The 14,299-nt window shown below is 33.1% G+C and overlaps 3 protein-coding genes across 3 annotated transcripts in view; 2 read left to right on the forward strand and 1 right to left on the reverse strand.

Annotated features, from left to right (window-relative positions):
* The window catches only part of LOC125076849 (E3 ubiquitin-protein ligase MIB1-like), a 155,785-nt gene extending 148,786 nt beyond the window's left edge, over positions 1-6,999 (forward strand). Inside the window, exons 12-17 of the mRNA XM_047688564.1 lie at positions 1,843-2,101; positions 2,356-2,542; positions 2,681-2,961; positions 3,097-3,361; positions 3,513-3,736; positions 3,872-6,999. Of these exons, the coding sequence (XP_047544520.1) occupies positions 1,843-2,101; positions 2,356-2,542; positions 2,681-2,961; positions 3,097-3,361; positions 3,513-3,736; positions 3,872-4,012 (1,357 nt within the window). The 3' untranslated portion in view covers positions 4,013-6,999. The remainder of the gene's footprint in view (positions 1-1,842; positions 2,102-2,355; positions 2,543-2,680; positions 2,962-3,096; positions 3,362-3,512; positions 3,737-3,871) is intronic.
* A 1,685-nt stretch (positions 7,000-8,684) lies between these two features.
* On the forward strand, positions 8,685-12,048 carry LOC125077245 (pre-mRNA-splicing factor ATP-dependent RNA helicase DHX16). Its single transcript, XM_047689133.1, has 5 exons — positions 8,685-9,251; positions 9,411-9,547; positions 9,653-11,216; positions 11,304-11,706; positions 11,794-12,048. Exons 1-5 carry the CDS (start codon positions 8,920-8,922, stop codon positions 12,016-12,018), a joined length of 2,661 nt encoding a protein of 886 aa, XP_047545089.1. The 5' UTR covers positions 8,685-8,919; the 3' UTR covers positions 12,019-12,048.
* LOC125077246 (succinate dehydrogenase assembly factor 4, mitochondrial-like) lies at positions 12,046-12,773 on the reverse strand. The gene is made up of 2 exons (XM_047689134.1): positions 12,635-12,773; positions 12,046-12,551 (listed from the first exon to the last, which is right to left on the reverse strand). The coding sequence occupies exons 1-2, from the start codon at positions 12,678-12,680 to the stop codon at positions 12,244-12,246; spliced, it is 354 nt and encodes a 117-aa protein (XP_047545090.1). The 5' UTR covers positions 12,681-12,773; the 3' UTR covers positions 12,046-12,243.
* Positions 12,774-14,299: the final 1,526 nt, after the last annotated feature.

Here is a 14,299-nt window from a genome sequence, read left to right on the forward strand (position 1 = left end):
TAATAATTTCAATTAATGTATTGCAGTATGCAAAACTGTTTATAATGACATTCAACTAATTTAAATGCAGTTTCATCTACTAGATTTGACTCATTGGCATATGAAAATGGTTTAATGTTTAAGATAGATATATTTAACGTTATATGTAATTAGACAGTCATGTTAAAATGTAGTGAATATTTAATTTAAATATAGTCGTAATATATTATAGTATAGTAATTTATTACTAACTTTTTAACCTTACCATTACACATAAAGTATAAAATATTATTGTGTCTGATCACTAATTCAATATAATTTGTGTCACTAGATAGTTGCTTAAGACAGTAGCCCTTGAAGAGGTTATTTGAATATAAGAACTATAAGTGCAAGGATGTGCACTTCAAAGCAAGGATAGCGTGCGCGTGCGCGCGAGACGCGGCGCGCGACGTTCGGATTCCAACTGTTGGTGTACGTAGGACGAGCGCCGCTCGCTGGCCACGACGTTTGACCTTATTTAATTAGTTCGTTCGTTTTTACTCTTTAAACGTAACACAACTTATTAAAATGAGTACCGCCTAATTTATTGTTACCATCTATACGATTATCAGGGTTATTACAACAAGCATGACTCTACCTTTTTTATAATTATTTAAATTGCTCATAGTTGATGCTAAAAATTACGATTATTTACATACAAAAGATTAGTTTCATAAACGAAAATTCTTAAAGAATATTCGTTTTATTCTGATTTTCATTAAATTCCCTTGTACAAAGGCAAGCTTGTTGATCTCTACCACCTAATATAAGAGCTATTTCTGTTTAGAGTTCATCAACCTTAAAACAATCTTGAATTTCTGCAACCAAAGTAATATTTTTAGCATTAAAAGATAAATTATGTTTCAATACAATAAAAGCAAGAAAAAAATCGTGTTTATTTTAACTTTTTCAAATTTGAAACGTCAATAATAATTCGTGGCAGGAGGTCTAAGTTGAACCTTGCGTGGGGGTATTTTAAACTTCGTTTCTGTAGTTAGCTTAACAAAGTCGGCTCGATACTCTTTATGTAACTTTATCGGTAATCAAGTTAGGAAATCAGCGAATTCAGCGATACCGATGAGTTTCTTGGGTTATTTTAGTTTGATTTGGTATAGAATCTTCAATAAATTATAGGATAAAAATTCTAACGTGCCTTTGGTTATGCTATTCAAATAGCTTTTTGGCTTAACCTACTAGAACATGTTTATAAAATATTGTTGCCAGGCGCTTGAACATTCCGGAAGCGAGTGTCTTCAGTAGTATGTATTTATATTATTCATAGAGTTATGTCTAACTGAACTTTAATTTTTCTCTAGTAGTATTTTTTCAGTCGAATTACATATGATTTCCATTAATTTATATTTGAATAATAAGAAATCGAATAACTCTGTTTTAAGACAGACTTTGTAGTTATCATATACAATGTCATAATGTTACTGGTATTTGCTTAGTGACAGAATAACGAATAAAAAACAGGGCGAATAAAGCCTATGTACAAGTACGTTCCTTTTTTAAATAACTTAATTGATTTTAACAATAAATTTTCGAATCTCGACCGGAGAGTCCCGCGTAACGAGACATATCGCGACTCAAACCATATACGTAATGTATGAATTTTATTATGATTCTCAAAAATATAACACTTATCACATGGAATAAACTTCCATGTGATAAGTGTTATTTTGTACCTACTTCACAATAGACCTATTTTTTTTTAATCATCTATTAACTAATTATTATGGCAAATAGTTTACTACAAAGAAAACATTATGTACATTTTTAATTTTTATCAAGTCTATAGTCATATTATGACTTTGATTATAGCGCCATGAAGATAATGCTCGGCAAGCTGCCTCGTCCGTGGATAGTCGATGACGCGAAGGACGACGGATACACCGCACTGCACCTGGCCGCGTTCAACAACCACGCGGAGGTCGCCGAGTTGCTCGTCCGCGGGGGAGCGCGCCCCGACCTTCAGAACGCGAACCTGCAGACCGCGCTCCACCTCGCCGTAGAGCGACAGCACACGCAGATCGTCAGACTACTCATCGCACACGGGGCTAATCTTAACATTTGTGATAAGGTTTTTTTACTTTTACTCCCACTTCTAGGTGAAAATTAAACATACTATATTTTATCCATAGATTTTCTCACGTTACCACCAATTTATTTAAAATCTAATCAAATTATGCATATAGAGATAACTGTTACAGAATAAATAAATGACGAATAGGAATGAAAATTCTTTAAAGCCATGTTTCTAAAGAATTTTGAGAAGGATAATTATTAAAAATATTTTTATATAAATATTATAATATATCTATTAATCTTGCTCAGGACGGAGACACCCCTCTCCACGAGGCGCTCAGACATCACACTCTGCAGCAATTGCGACGCTTACAAGACGCTCGAGACCCCTCGTTGCTCAGTGGCATCGCGCATGCGCACGACAAGAAGTCTTCTGCATCTATCGCGTGTTTCCTTGCCGCACATGGTGCTGATCTAACCGTCAAGAATAAGAAAGGTATTTTTACCTAATTTCCATTAATTTTATTAAATATCATATTTCCAAGGTGTTTAAATGAAAAAATCACTCCAGCATTTTTTTAATTTGTTTGTTCAAAGAAAACTGTGTAATTTCATAAAATAACATATTTTACAGGCCAGACACCGTTGGACTTATGTCCGGATCCGAATCTACAAAAAACGCTGACAACATGCCGCAAAGAAGGTACCGGCATGCCCATCGACGGAACACCAGAAACCGAGACTGGCCCCTCACCCGGTGGAAGCGGTACTGCGGCTGCAACGGAAGCTCCCATCGCAGAGGTCCCGCCCAGTGATCCCACCGCGGATGAGTGCCTCGTGTGCTCCGATGCTAAGCGAGACACACTGTTCCGCCCGTGCGGACACATCTGCTGCTGTAATGTCTGCGCTGCAAGAGTGAGTATTCATCAGTTTTTTAATATTGCATTGCACTATAAAGCCAGTCAGGCACATATCGAACTCTGTTGTTAATAAATTCAAGACTATTTCCCGATGAAACTCTCGAGCCATAATAAACGCATCTCTTTCCAGGTGAAAAAGTGCCTAGTGTGTCGCGCGGGCGTGTCGTCCCGCCAGCGCGTGGGCGAGTGCGTGGTGTGCTCGGAGGCGCCGGCCACGGTGGTGTTCCGGCCGTGCGGCGACGTGTGCGCCTGCGCGGCCTGCGCGCCGCTCATGCGCAAGTGCGTGGAGTGCCGCACGCCGCTGCAGCCGCCGCCCGCCGCGCCCGCCACGCCCGCCGCGACCGCGACCGCCGCCGCCGCCTTGCCACCGCACGGAGCGCTGCCGAAACAGGAACGTGAGTACCCCTTTTATTTACACAGATTAGGGTGAAATACATCGCCCAGGAATTGAACTGCCATTTTATCTTGAATTAATAAAAGAGCCCACGACTCAAATGAGTTCCACTGATGTCGATTCAGTCATTTCTTATCGTTTATATTATACAGCTTCTGGAAGTGGCGAGGGTGGCAGCAACCTAGCGCTGGTGCAGGTGAACAAAGGGCAGCCGGCGCCCGCGCCCGCCGCGCCACATCTCTTGAACAACGGCTCTCGCTCCGCGCCCGCGTCCGCCTCCGCCGTCGTCCCCGCCGCCGCCTCAGCTACCGCCTCCGCTCCCGCCGCCGCAGATGTCCAAAAATTGCAACAACAGCTACAAGACATAAAGGAACAGGTCGGCATAGATTATTTTATTAAATTAGCTTGTAAACTAACCTTGCTCGTATCCTCTCAACCGGTAAGCGAAAGTAAAGAGTAAACGTGAGCCACTGTAGTATAATTTGAATGAATGTTACATTTGTGATTTCAGACCATGTGTCCGATCTGCCTGGACAGACTGAAGAATATGATATTCCTGTGCGGACACGGCATGTGCCAGATGTGCGGCGACCGGATCACCGTCTGCCCGATCTGCCGCAAGCAGGTCGAGAAACGCATTCTTCTCTACTGAGCGTGGTACCGAGTATAACATTTATCGTTTAGTAACATTAAATCATATAAAACTACATATTGTTGTACCAAAGTTTTATTAATTCTAGATAAGTGTATGTTTACATTATAATATGTTAGTATTATTAAATAATATAGAAGAAATTCTTACGAAAGCTTCGCTTTCTAGGTTATTCGAAGTCTGAAAGTTTATTTTAAAATGTAAGAATCGTAATAGGAAAATTTCATGACTGCCAAATTTTGAAAAATTTATACTGTTAATAGTTCAAAATTGAAGAATTAAAATTGTCAACACACGTTACGTTTATACAAACGGCAATCGAATCGTACAACATTTACCCAATAAAGTATTGCCATACCTTTATTGCCAAGCATACTGTGTGTTAATAAACATGTACGAACTAAAATAAAAAATCTACGTTATGATAGAGTACTCGCATTTAAGCACTTATCAATTTATCTTATTGTGCATTTACATGTGCTTAATCAGTAGTAGTTTCGAAAATTGCAAAAAAGAAAAAAAAAATGTTTACCTTGTGTTAAAAGTTAAGTTTTGATTTAAACTATTAATAAAAATATATTTCAGTAGATATTTAATCCTATGAAATAATATGTTAGTGCCTTAGAGGTAAGAACTTCAATCGAAATAATCAATGAATTTGAAGAATGTATTGTGTCTGGTTAACGTCTTAACACATAGAGGCTAAGTGCAACGCACAAGTAACTATGTATGTATTTATACAGTTTGGAGGTGTTTATGGTCAAAAATAAAACAATACTAGACTACCGTTACATAGGTAGACCTACAATGCAGACTTTCGTAATAAATACTTCAAAAATACTATAATCTCGTATATACATATATTATTACCTAACGGTCAACAAAAAATTCTCATTTTTATATTTTATATTATTAAAATGTATATTTATTTTATGTTCTTGTTAATTTTAAGTAAGGTTTATTCATGTTTTATGTGCACAATGAATATATCTTAATTACAACAAAAAAAATTGTTCAGGCAAAATTTCGGTCCAGGTAGCCAACTAACGTAAGTAATACTAAAAAATCTCTCTATTCCCTTACTTTAATGGTCAAACTGGACGTCAGTGTGACACAAGCGGATCGAGACCAACGACTTTACGTATTGTCCGAGCAAATTAAATTAAAAAAAAAACCAGTTAAAATCAAATAACTTTCATTTTTGGACTCGAACCCAATGCTTTATCTGGATCTGCAAATGAACAAGCTAGATCAACGAAAAAGTTACGATATAAATAAGTAGAATTACATTAACTTATTCATGCATTTTTTACTTTTACTATATTTATGTTCAATGTAATGGTTTTCAAATATTTTATGACAATATGTAGCACAATTTAGTCTGTTTGTATTTTGCGCCATGTGTACCTGTTGTCCGAATCCGTTTAAAGGATGAGGGAACCAGTGTGATTACCTACGCGAGAGACAGAGAGAGACCTTGTGATTGGCGCATTCAAAGAGAAAGGAATAGTTTTTTCTTCTTCCAAAAATAAGCCAATTGCGATATAAAAATATACATAGGCTGTATTAAAGGGAAGGGTACAATGCCAAAAACCTCTGTTAAAACATTGACAAAACGCATCGTCATATTTTGATGATACTTTGTTATTTTTTGTTCAAATATATATCTAAATAAAGCAAATAAAGCTTATTAATGTTATAGTTGTTAGTAATCTCATAAGTTTACAACTGGTAAGATATTTTTCATTGTACAATATTTACAATACTTTTTGTGCCCAATCTGTCAACATCTGTTACATATTTAATTTTAATTGTTATGTTAGCTAATATTTATTTAAGTTTTGTAGTGTATTTAATTGTTGTACTTATCAATTTCTTATAATTGGTTATTAAGATGACGACTTAGCAAATGATACATTCGAATTGCATTTATTTTTAATAAAAAAAACAGTGTTACTCTATGCGATATGATTACTATTATGAGGTTGTTTTGTAGACATTGCTCTAAATTTCGACCGTTGATAGAATTCTGTCCTGGCAACTCCGATAAAAATACACATTAAATTCTATGTTATTTCTTCAACTTACAATAAATCTTATAATTTTGGGTTGAATTCAATTTGATTTTTTTTTTTTAATTCATACGGCTTTATTGTAAGTTTATATCAACTGTTTATGTTCAGTAGTGTATTAGTATCATAACCAACGGATATGGAAGCGTTCTCTCAGCGGCCGAACTTTAACAATAAATTAATTAAGCTACATACACAAGATATACTAACTTAAATAAAATGCATGTAAATGGTTGGTACCTTTCTATGTTGTAAAAGTAAGGTTATAAAAAAAAAGATGGAGATGTGTTTTTTTTATTGATATAAAAATAATAACTTAACTATGAATTCTTATAGCTTAGAAACACTAAAGAACCTTTACTTACCACTGAATCTTATAAATAGATTTATTATTTTTAATTTTTAAAATACCATTGTAAACAAATATAGTAATACACTTTTTGATTAATAATATCAATAAAAAATCCAATGAATTTTGTATTGTAGCATACATAATGAAATATGTCTATGGAAAGGTCTTGTAGAAAGATGAAATTCTTTCCAAAAATGTAGCTTTTGATATTGATCAAAAAAGTTGATATTTGCTTGACATTTAGTTATTTTTTAACCTCTATTTCTTCTCTTATAATTATTTACAAGTAAATAATATAATTTGCTTTTAACATCAAGATAATTTAAATTTGAGGAAATCTATAGATTTTGATCTGATAGACTCCTCGGGATAAATTCAATTCAATTTTCTGTATGAAAAATCCTAAGATGTAGGAATATTAAATGTAAGCAAATATTTTTTGTTTCAAGCTTCAAGAATACAATTATTATTTTAGATGTACTCTTCATTTATGTGTCAGTAACAATAAATTAAAAACGTTTGAGGAAAAATTTGAACTATGTTTACCTAGTATTTATTATTTGTACTCCTATTTTTAAGTCTATATGTTATTTGTATGCTTTAAATAAAATCCTTTAAAAAAAATGCTCATATACTATAATTGTTATTTCCAATATACCATTCGCCAGGATTTTACCCAGATTTTGAAAGCATCAAAGCAAAGGTCTTGAATAATCTATCGTATTCATTATGGATTTACAAAAACACGGCGTCTAGAATGTTGGCGAAGTTGTTATCGAAACTTTGAAAGTAAAATGAAAGTGTTTATGTCGCAGGCAAATAACTTAATTAGCCATCCAATGTAACGCCTAGCCACTTTACTTAACGGCGCTGTTCAATCAGCGGCCTGAATGACACTTAGCCTATTCATTTTCGTTCATAGAATAGGTAAATTAGCTTTAGTCTTTCCTTATTTTAAAATTGATTAAAAATTCCAACTCTCTAACTCTACTCTTGGTCTTCACAGTCTGACTTCAAACTTAAAATGCTTCGTTTCTGAGATGTTGCCAAAAATTAATATTGTAATTCTAATCTTAAAATTATGTTGCTTATAAATAATTTCCAAAATAAGTGGCCTTCGGCGCTACGGAATGTGCAGCACCTGCCTTTGCTGCCAGGCGGGTGCTGCACGGCCTTTGCGGCTTTGGTTTCCTCAAAAACTCTCTAGGGGTTAGACCGACAAGACCATATTGAGTTAGAGTTAATTTCTGACAGTCGGTTTTGAGATGAATAGAAAAAGAAATACTACTATATATAATACTAATAAAAAAAATATCAAATAATTATGTTAGATCCCAAACTATCAATATAAATATTTTTATCTACATGAGAATAGGGACTCTATTCTATGAATGGAAGATGTATTGGCCGGTGTCATTCAGGAAACTTGTTAAACGGCGCCCTTTAGTATAATGTATGTGCTGTTAATTAAAAAGCTCGTCAACCAGTTGGCTATATATGGCGACATAGGGTATATAAGAAGTGAAGTGGAATAGTGTTCATCATATCTGAACTTATATGTACTGTATGTAGTGTATAATACACTATATAGCAGAGCTTTAAGCAAGTCGCATGGAATATGTAAATCTTAGATCAATTTATCTTTCGTAAAAATCTAAGTATTCGTACTAGCACTAGATAGAGTAAATAGAAAGCCCACATGAGTTCCACAGTGTGGCTACATTAAGAGAAAAGAAATGGGTATTAAAATTAAGAAAGGTTTATACAGAGCGATTAGATGGGGGAAGGGGGGATGGGGGGATTACTACGATCAATGTCTTAAATAAAAAGACCAGGTGACACTACCATACTCCAAAATACTTGTGATTAGAGAGCAATAAAAAGATTTACATATGCATTGAATAAATTAACCTTTCGTAAAACGAGCCACTGCCAATCGACAGTGAGCTTTTTCTAATTATATAGTTGTTATGCGATTGAAAAGTTAGCTTTTGAAGGTAAGTTTGGTATCAAGGTAAGTTTGGCTCCTTTTATTTCGATTTTATTTCTATAGTTAAGTAAAATTAGTTCCATTAAAAACAATGCTGTACGATATAAACTATTTTTAACTATTTTTCTGTCTTTTATTGGTGCCGCAAGGGCACAGATTAAAAAAACTAAACCAAAAAGTAAGCTACGGACTGACAGCTTAAACGTCAGACTTCAGAAAATAATATATGAATACAACCTATTTCAGACATGTGTCAAACATATTATTATTATTGTAATGTATTAAATTGGTATTTTGTGAAATACGTATGCATTTTAAATTAAGAATAAACAATGGTTACAGTGACTGTCTATTGCTTGAATTTCAGAAGAATTCTATGCGCGTTTGAATATATTAATTAACTTTTATGTAAATAATATTTGTTAAGTCAAACTCTATTAATTTTACAATTAAATAAAGTAATACTTTTACCAACATAAAACATCAACAAAAAATGGATAAACACGGAAAGCGACATTATTCATCTTCGGACTCAGACAGTGTTGAAGAGAATCGTTTAAAAGATATTAAAGAGAGAGATGAATTCGCCACAAGACTTAGAAAACGTGATGAAAATAAGGTGAAAAAAGTCGCCGAAAGCTCCAGTAAAAGATCATACGAAGAAGCAGCAAAACGGTTAAAATTGGAAGCCGAAGACCGGGATAATATATTACCTAAGCTGCGAGTCCAATCCCGGCGCAAATATTTACAAAAGAGAAAGGATGACAAAGTTATTGAATTAGAAGATGATATAGCAGATGACGAATATTTATTTGATGAAAGCATGTAAGTTCATATATAATTCTTTGAAATCAATTAAATTTTTTCAATTATTTTATAAACATACATTAATTTCTATTAACAATACTCCATTTTATCATAGTTTAATATTTCTTAAACATAAACACTAGAAAAAAAAATATTCAATTCTTTTTTCATATTTAGACTAACAGAAAAAGAAAAAAAGGATAGAGAACACAAAAAAACAATATTACAGTTGGCCAAAGAACATGAAAAGGCACGAGAATTGGAAAATGTGCAAAGGTATCATATGCCACAGGATCTTGGAAAGGGTGAAAAAGGTATTTGTATATTTAATAATTCATTTTAACTGAAACATTAAATTGTACTTGTACCACATATTGTTCTAAAATAACAAAGTAGGTAAATTCAATATTTAATTACAGGGGAGTACATAGAAGTGGATGAAAATGAAAAGTTGCCACATTCTGAACAACGGAAATGGGAGCAAGAGCAAATTAAATCTGCTTTTTTTAAATTTGGGGCAAAGGATGCAAAAGGTCATGATGAATATGAACTTCTGTTGGACGAACAGATTGATTTTATTCAAGCTCTACAATTGGAAGGAAATAAAGAAAAAGAAGAAGAAGAAAAAATATCTGAACATCAAAAAGTTCGTTTGACAATAGAAGAGACAAAGAAGTCTCTGCCAGTTTTCCCTTTTAGAGAAGCCCTTATTGAAGCAATAAAAAATTATCAGATATTAATAGTGGAGGGAGAAACTGGTTCAGGTAAAACAACACAGATTCCTCAATATCTCAATGAAGCAGGATTTACAAAAGATGGTAAAAAAATTGGTTGCACTCAACCTAGAAGAGTTGCTGCAATGTCAGTTGCAGCTAGAGTGGCTCAAGAAATGAATGTCAAATTAGGAAATGAAGTTGGCTACAGCATTCGTTTTGAGGATTGCACTTCAGATAGGACTGTAATCAAATATATGACAGATGGAACACTACACAGAGAATTCTTATCAGAACCTGATTTAGCATCATATAGTGTGATGATTATCGATGAAGCTCATGAGCGAACACTACACACAGACATTTTATTTGGTCTTGTGAAAGATATCACAAGATTTAGACCAGATTTAAAATTACTTATATCAAGTGCTACATTAGATGCTGAGAAATTTTCTACATTTTTTGATGATGCTCCAATATTTAGAATTCCTGGCAGACGGTTTCCTGTTGACATATATTACACAAAAGCACCAGAAGCAGATTATATTGATGCTTGTGTGGTAACAGTGTTGCAAATACATGCCACTCAACCTCTTGGTGATGTACTAGTTTTTTTGACAGGTCAAGAAGAGATTGAAACCTGTGTAGAAATGTTACAAGAAAGAACAAAAAGAATTGGAAAAAAATTAAAAGAACTTGTTATATTACCAGTTTATGCAAACTTGCCTAGTGACATGCAAGCGAAAATTTTTGAACCTACTCCTGAAGGAGCAAGAAAAGTCGTGCTTGCCACTAATATTGCTGAGACATCAGTAACAATTGATAATATTATCTATGTTATTGATCCAGGTTTTGCTAAACAAAATAATTTCAACTCTAAAACTGGTATGGAAAGTCTAATGGTTGTTCCAATTTCAAAAGCATCAGCAAATCAAAGAGCTGGTAGAGCAGGAAGAGTTGCCCCTGGTAAATGCTTTAGATTGTACACAGCATGGGCATATAAATATGAACTAGAGGACAATACTGTACCTGAAATTCAAAGAATAAATTTAGGAAATGCAGTGCTTACATTAAAAGCTTTGGGTATCAATGATCTTATACATTTTGATTTTCTAGACCCTCCTCCACATGAGACATTAGTGCTAGCTTTAGAGCAACTATATGCTCTAGGTGCACTTAATCATCATGGGGAATTGACAAAAGCTGGTAGACGTATGGCAGAATTTCCTACTGATCCTATGCTTGCAAAAATGTTATTAGCCAGTGAAAAGTGAGTTGAATTAGTTAATATTTTGTTAATAATTATAATTCTTTGATGTTTAAATTATTCTATGAAAATCTTATTATTTTCTTACAGGTATAAGTGTTCAGAAGAAGTTGTAACAATAGCTGCCATGTTATCTGTTAATAGTTCAGTATTTTACAGACCAAAAGATAAAATAATACATGCAGATACAGCAAGAAAAAACTTTTTTCATCCCCATGGAGATCATTTAACATTAATGAATGTCTATAATCAGTGGGTTGAATCAGACTTTTCAGTACAATGGTGTTATGAAAATTTTATTCAATACAGATCCATGAAGAGAGCTCGTGATGTTCGTGAGCAGTTAGTGGGACTTATGGAGAGAGTTGAAATTGAAATGGTTTCCAGCTTAGCAGATGATGCCAATATTCGTAAAGCCATTACTGCAGGGTATTTTTATCACATTGCTAAGTTTTCTAAGGGAGGTCACTATAAAACTGTTAAGCATAACCAAGTAAGAATTTATCATAATTTAATACATTTTGATAGATGTATATCTTTTTTTAAATAATATACAAAACATTTTTGTTTTCTATTTTAGACTGTTATGATTCATCCGAATAGTGCTTTATTTGAAGAATTACCAAGATGGTTAATATACCATGAACTTGTATTTACATCAAAGGAATTTATGCGACAAGTTACAGAAATAGAAAGCAAGTGGCTCTTGGAAGTTGCTCCACATTATTACAAGGCAAAAGAACTGGAAGATTCAACTAATAAAAAAATGCCAAAAACTGTTGGTAAATCAGCTCTTAGTACGTAATATATACTTAAATAAAATACATTATTCTAAGAAGAATATTTTTATTTGTAACTTTTCATCCTATGTTACATTAACAGTTCTTTAATAAATTAATACTCAACTTTAACATATTTTAAAGCACCTTAAAGTTGTATACTGTTTGAATCTAAATACTATGAATTAAATAAATAAATTTTAAGTAAGCGAAGCTTTTAAAATAATAAAGTTAATTTTGAATATTTTTTTCTAAAAATCAGAGACTCTGCCTTTTCTTTCCCAGTCACCATATCTGGTTGGCTCTGGACCTCGTGGTCCACCAACTTCTCCAGTATGAGGATTTGTATCATTAGGCCATGCAGGCAAAGGGTTTTCCTTTGGTGGTTGCATTTCTGCTTGTTCGCCTAAATCTTTTATTGGTGTTGTTTCTCTTAATTTCTTCCTAAATTCTGCTAATCTTTTAGATTCTGCTTTTTTGGCATTCTCTAAATTTTCTTCGGTCTCCGACTGTGACTTTTGAGAATACTTGCTTATCAATGAACAATTAATAGACGAAACTAAAACAAAAACATTGCTTAGATTTATTATTCAAAATACCGTAAACTTTTCTTACATAATGGTAAATACATGATCTCCATACCTTTTGTACAAGTTGTACTAATGATATTGTTAAATCTTGACATCATTTTATTAAAATAAAAGATTTAACAACTATATACCAAACAACAATTTATTTTCCGATTTTTGATTTTGACATGAAAATAAATAATACTTCAAAAGTCAAACTTCAATTTGAGAGTTGCCAGTTAGCAAAGAGTATAATATGTAACATGTCTTTTGACTTAGTGCTATAATAAAATATAAACTTCAACAAGTTCAACATAACTCGAAACCAATGTCATCATGCTTTAATTTCCTTTGAATGTCAGCTATTCATAATACACATCAGCAGCTTAGAATTCTATATTCAATTATTAATTATAAATATTATGAAATTAATCGGCCATAGTTACGAGCACGTTAAATACAGGTTCTATCACTGAAACTTAATTAATGCATTATTTTTGTCATAATTATTGCGCCTCAAAGCTCATTTTAATTATTGTTAAATCAAGCTTACTTTATGCCTGCATCTACTTTGACCTACAATAAGATTATTTTATTCAAATTATTCGATTACTTTTATTAATTTTTACTGGCTACACTTGACTTTACATCAATTATCCGATTGGTGAAAAAAAAACAAAATAAGCTCTTTAGCTTTATTTTAATTATCTTAAGCCCTTTCACAATGACCAATAACACTTTATTTTTACACAAAAACACAGCTCTGACCTATGCAAAGCAAAAATAAAGAAGTAGATTAGTCGGACGACTAGTCGTTCTCTGCACAACTGACTAATCGGTCAGTCGGCTCATCGGTACAAAATTATAAGCCCACATCTCTAATTTGAATAAAAAAAAAATAGGTCTGTATGATATTTTTTTTGCATTCATAAGTTTTAAAATTAAATGGATGTTCTGCGTGATTTCACCTTATACACATCCTTTAATTGGAAATAGCTTTAAATTACTACTTTTAACCTATTGAGATTGACTTCGCACAATAGAGGTAGAAGTGTTTCGCCGCACTATAATAAAAAAGTAGTCGCAAAATATAAAAAATGAAAGAGATGATTGCTGAAGCTGAAGCTCATATTGGACGACTATTGGGACTCATAAAAGTATATGGCAAGTAATGTAAGAGCTTCACAATTAAATGTCGTATATCAAGTGCCACTTTTGCTATTTATGTAACTGTTCAAAATCATTTATGTTCTTTGACGTAATCGTTACATATAAACAATAAAATCAAGAATACGTTTGCGGAGTCATTGGTCAAGGAAAATGTATCACAAATTTTAATTTTACTATTGTCTACATTAATGATATAATATAATACGTATGTTTAAGTCATTGGATATTAAAAAACAAGAGCTGATCTACAAGTTATTTCTGTAATGGTAATAAATTCAACTATTGCTGTAGTTGCACCTTATCATGTAACAATATTACCCATCAAAAACATAAATGTAAAAATGACAGCCAAGTCCTATATTATGATCTATACCTTGGTTGTTGACTTCAACGACAAAAGAAGTTAGATCTAAATGGGTGCCGAGTACAATGGTCCTTCCTGAAATTTATTTATAACTACATAAAATATCATTTCTTCTTATAACTTAGGATAAAATATTGTAGCCGAAGGTCTGTCTTGGCTAGTTCTCATATACGAATTATATTGTAGCCTTCGCAAGTTCTAAGC

Source organism: Vanessa atalanta, chromosome 3 (genome assembly GCF_905147765.1).
Source record: "Vanessa atalanta chromosome 3, ilVanAtal1.2, whole genome shotgun sequence".
Lineage (NCBI taxonomy): Eukaryota > Metazoa > Arthropoda > Insecta > Lepidoptera > Nymphalidae > Vanessa > Vanessa atalanta.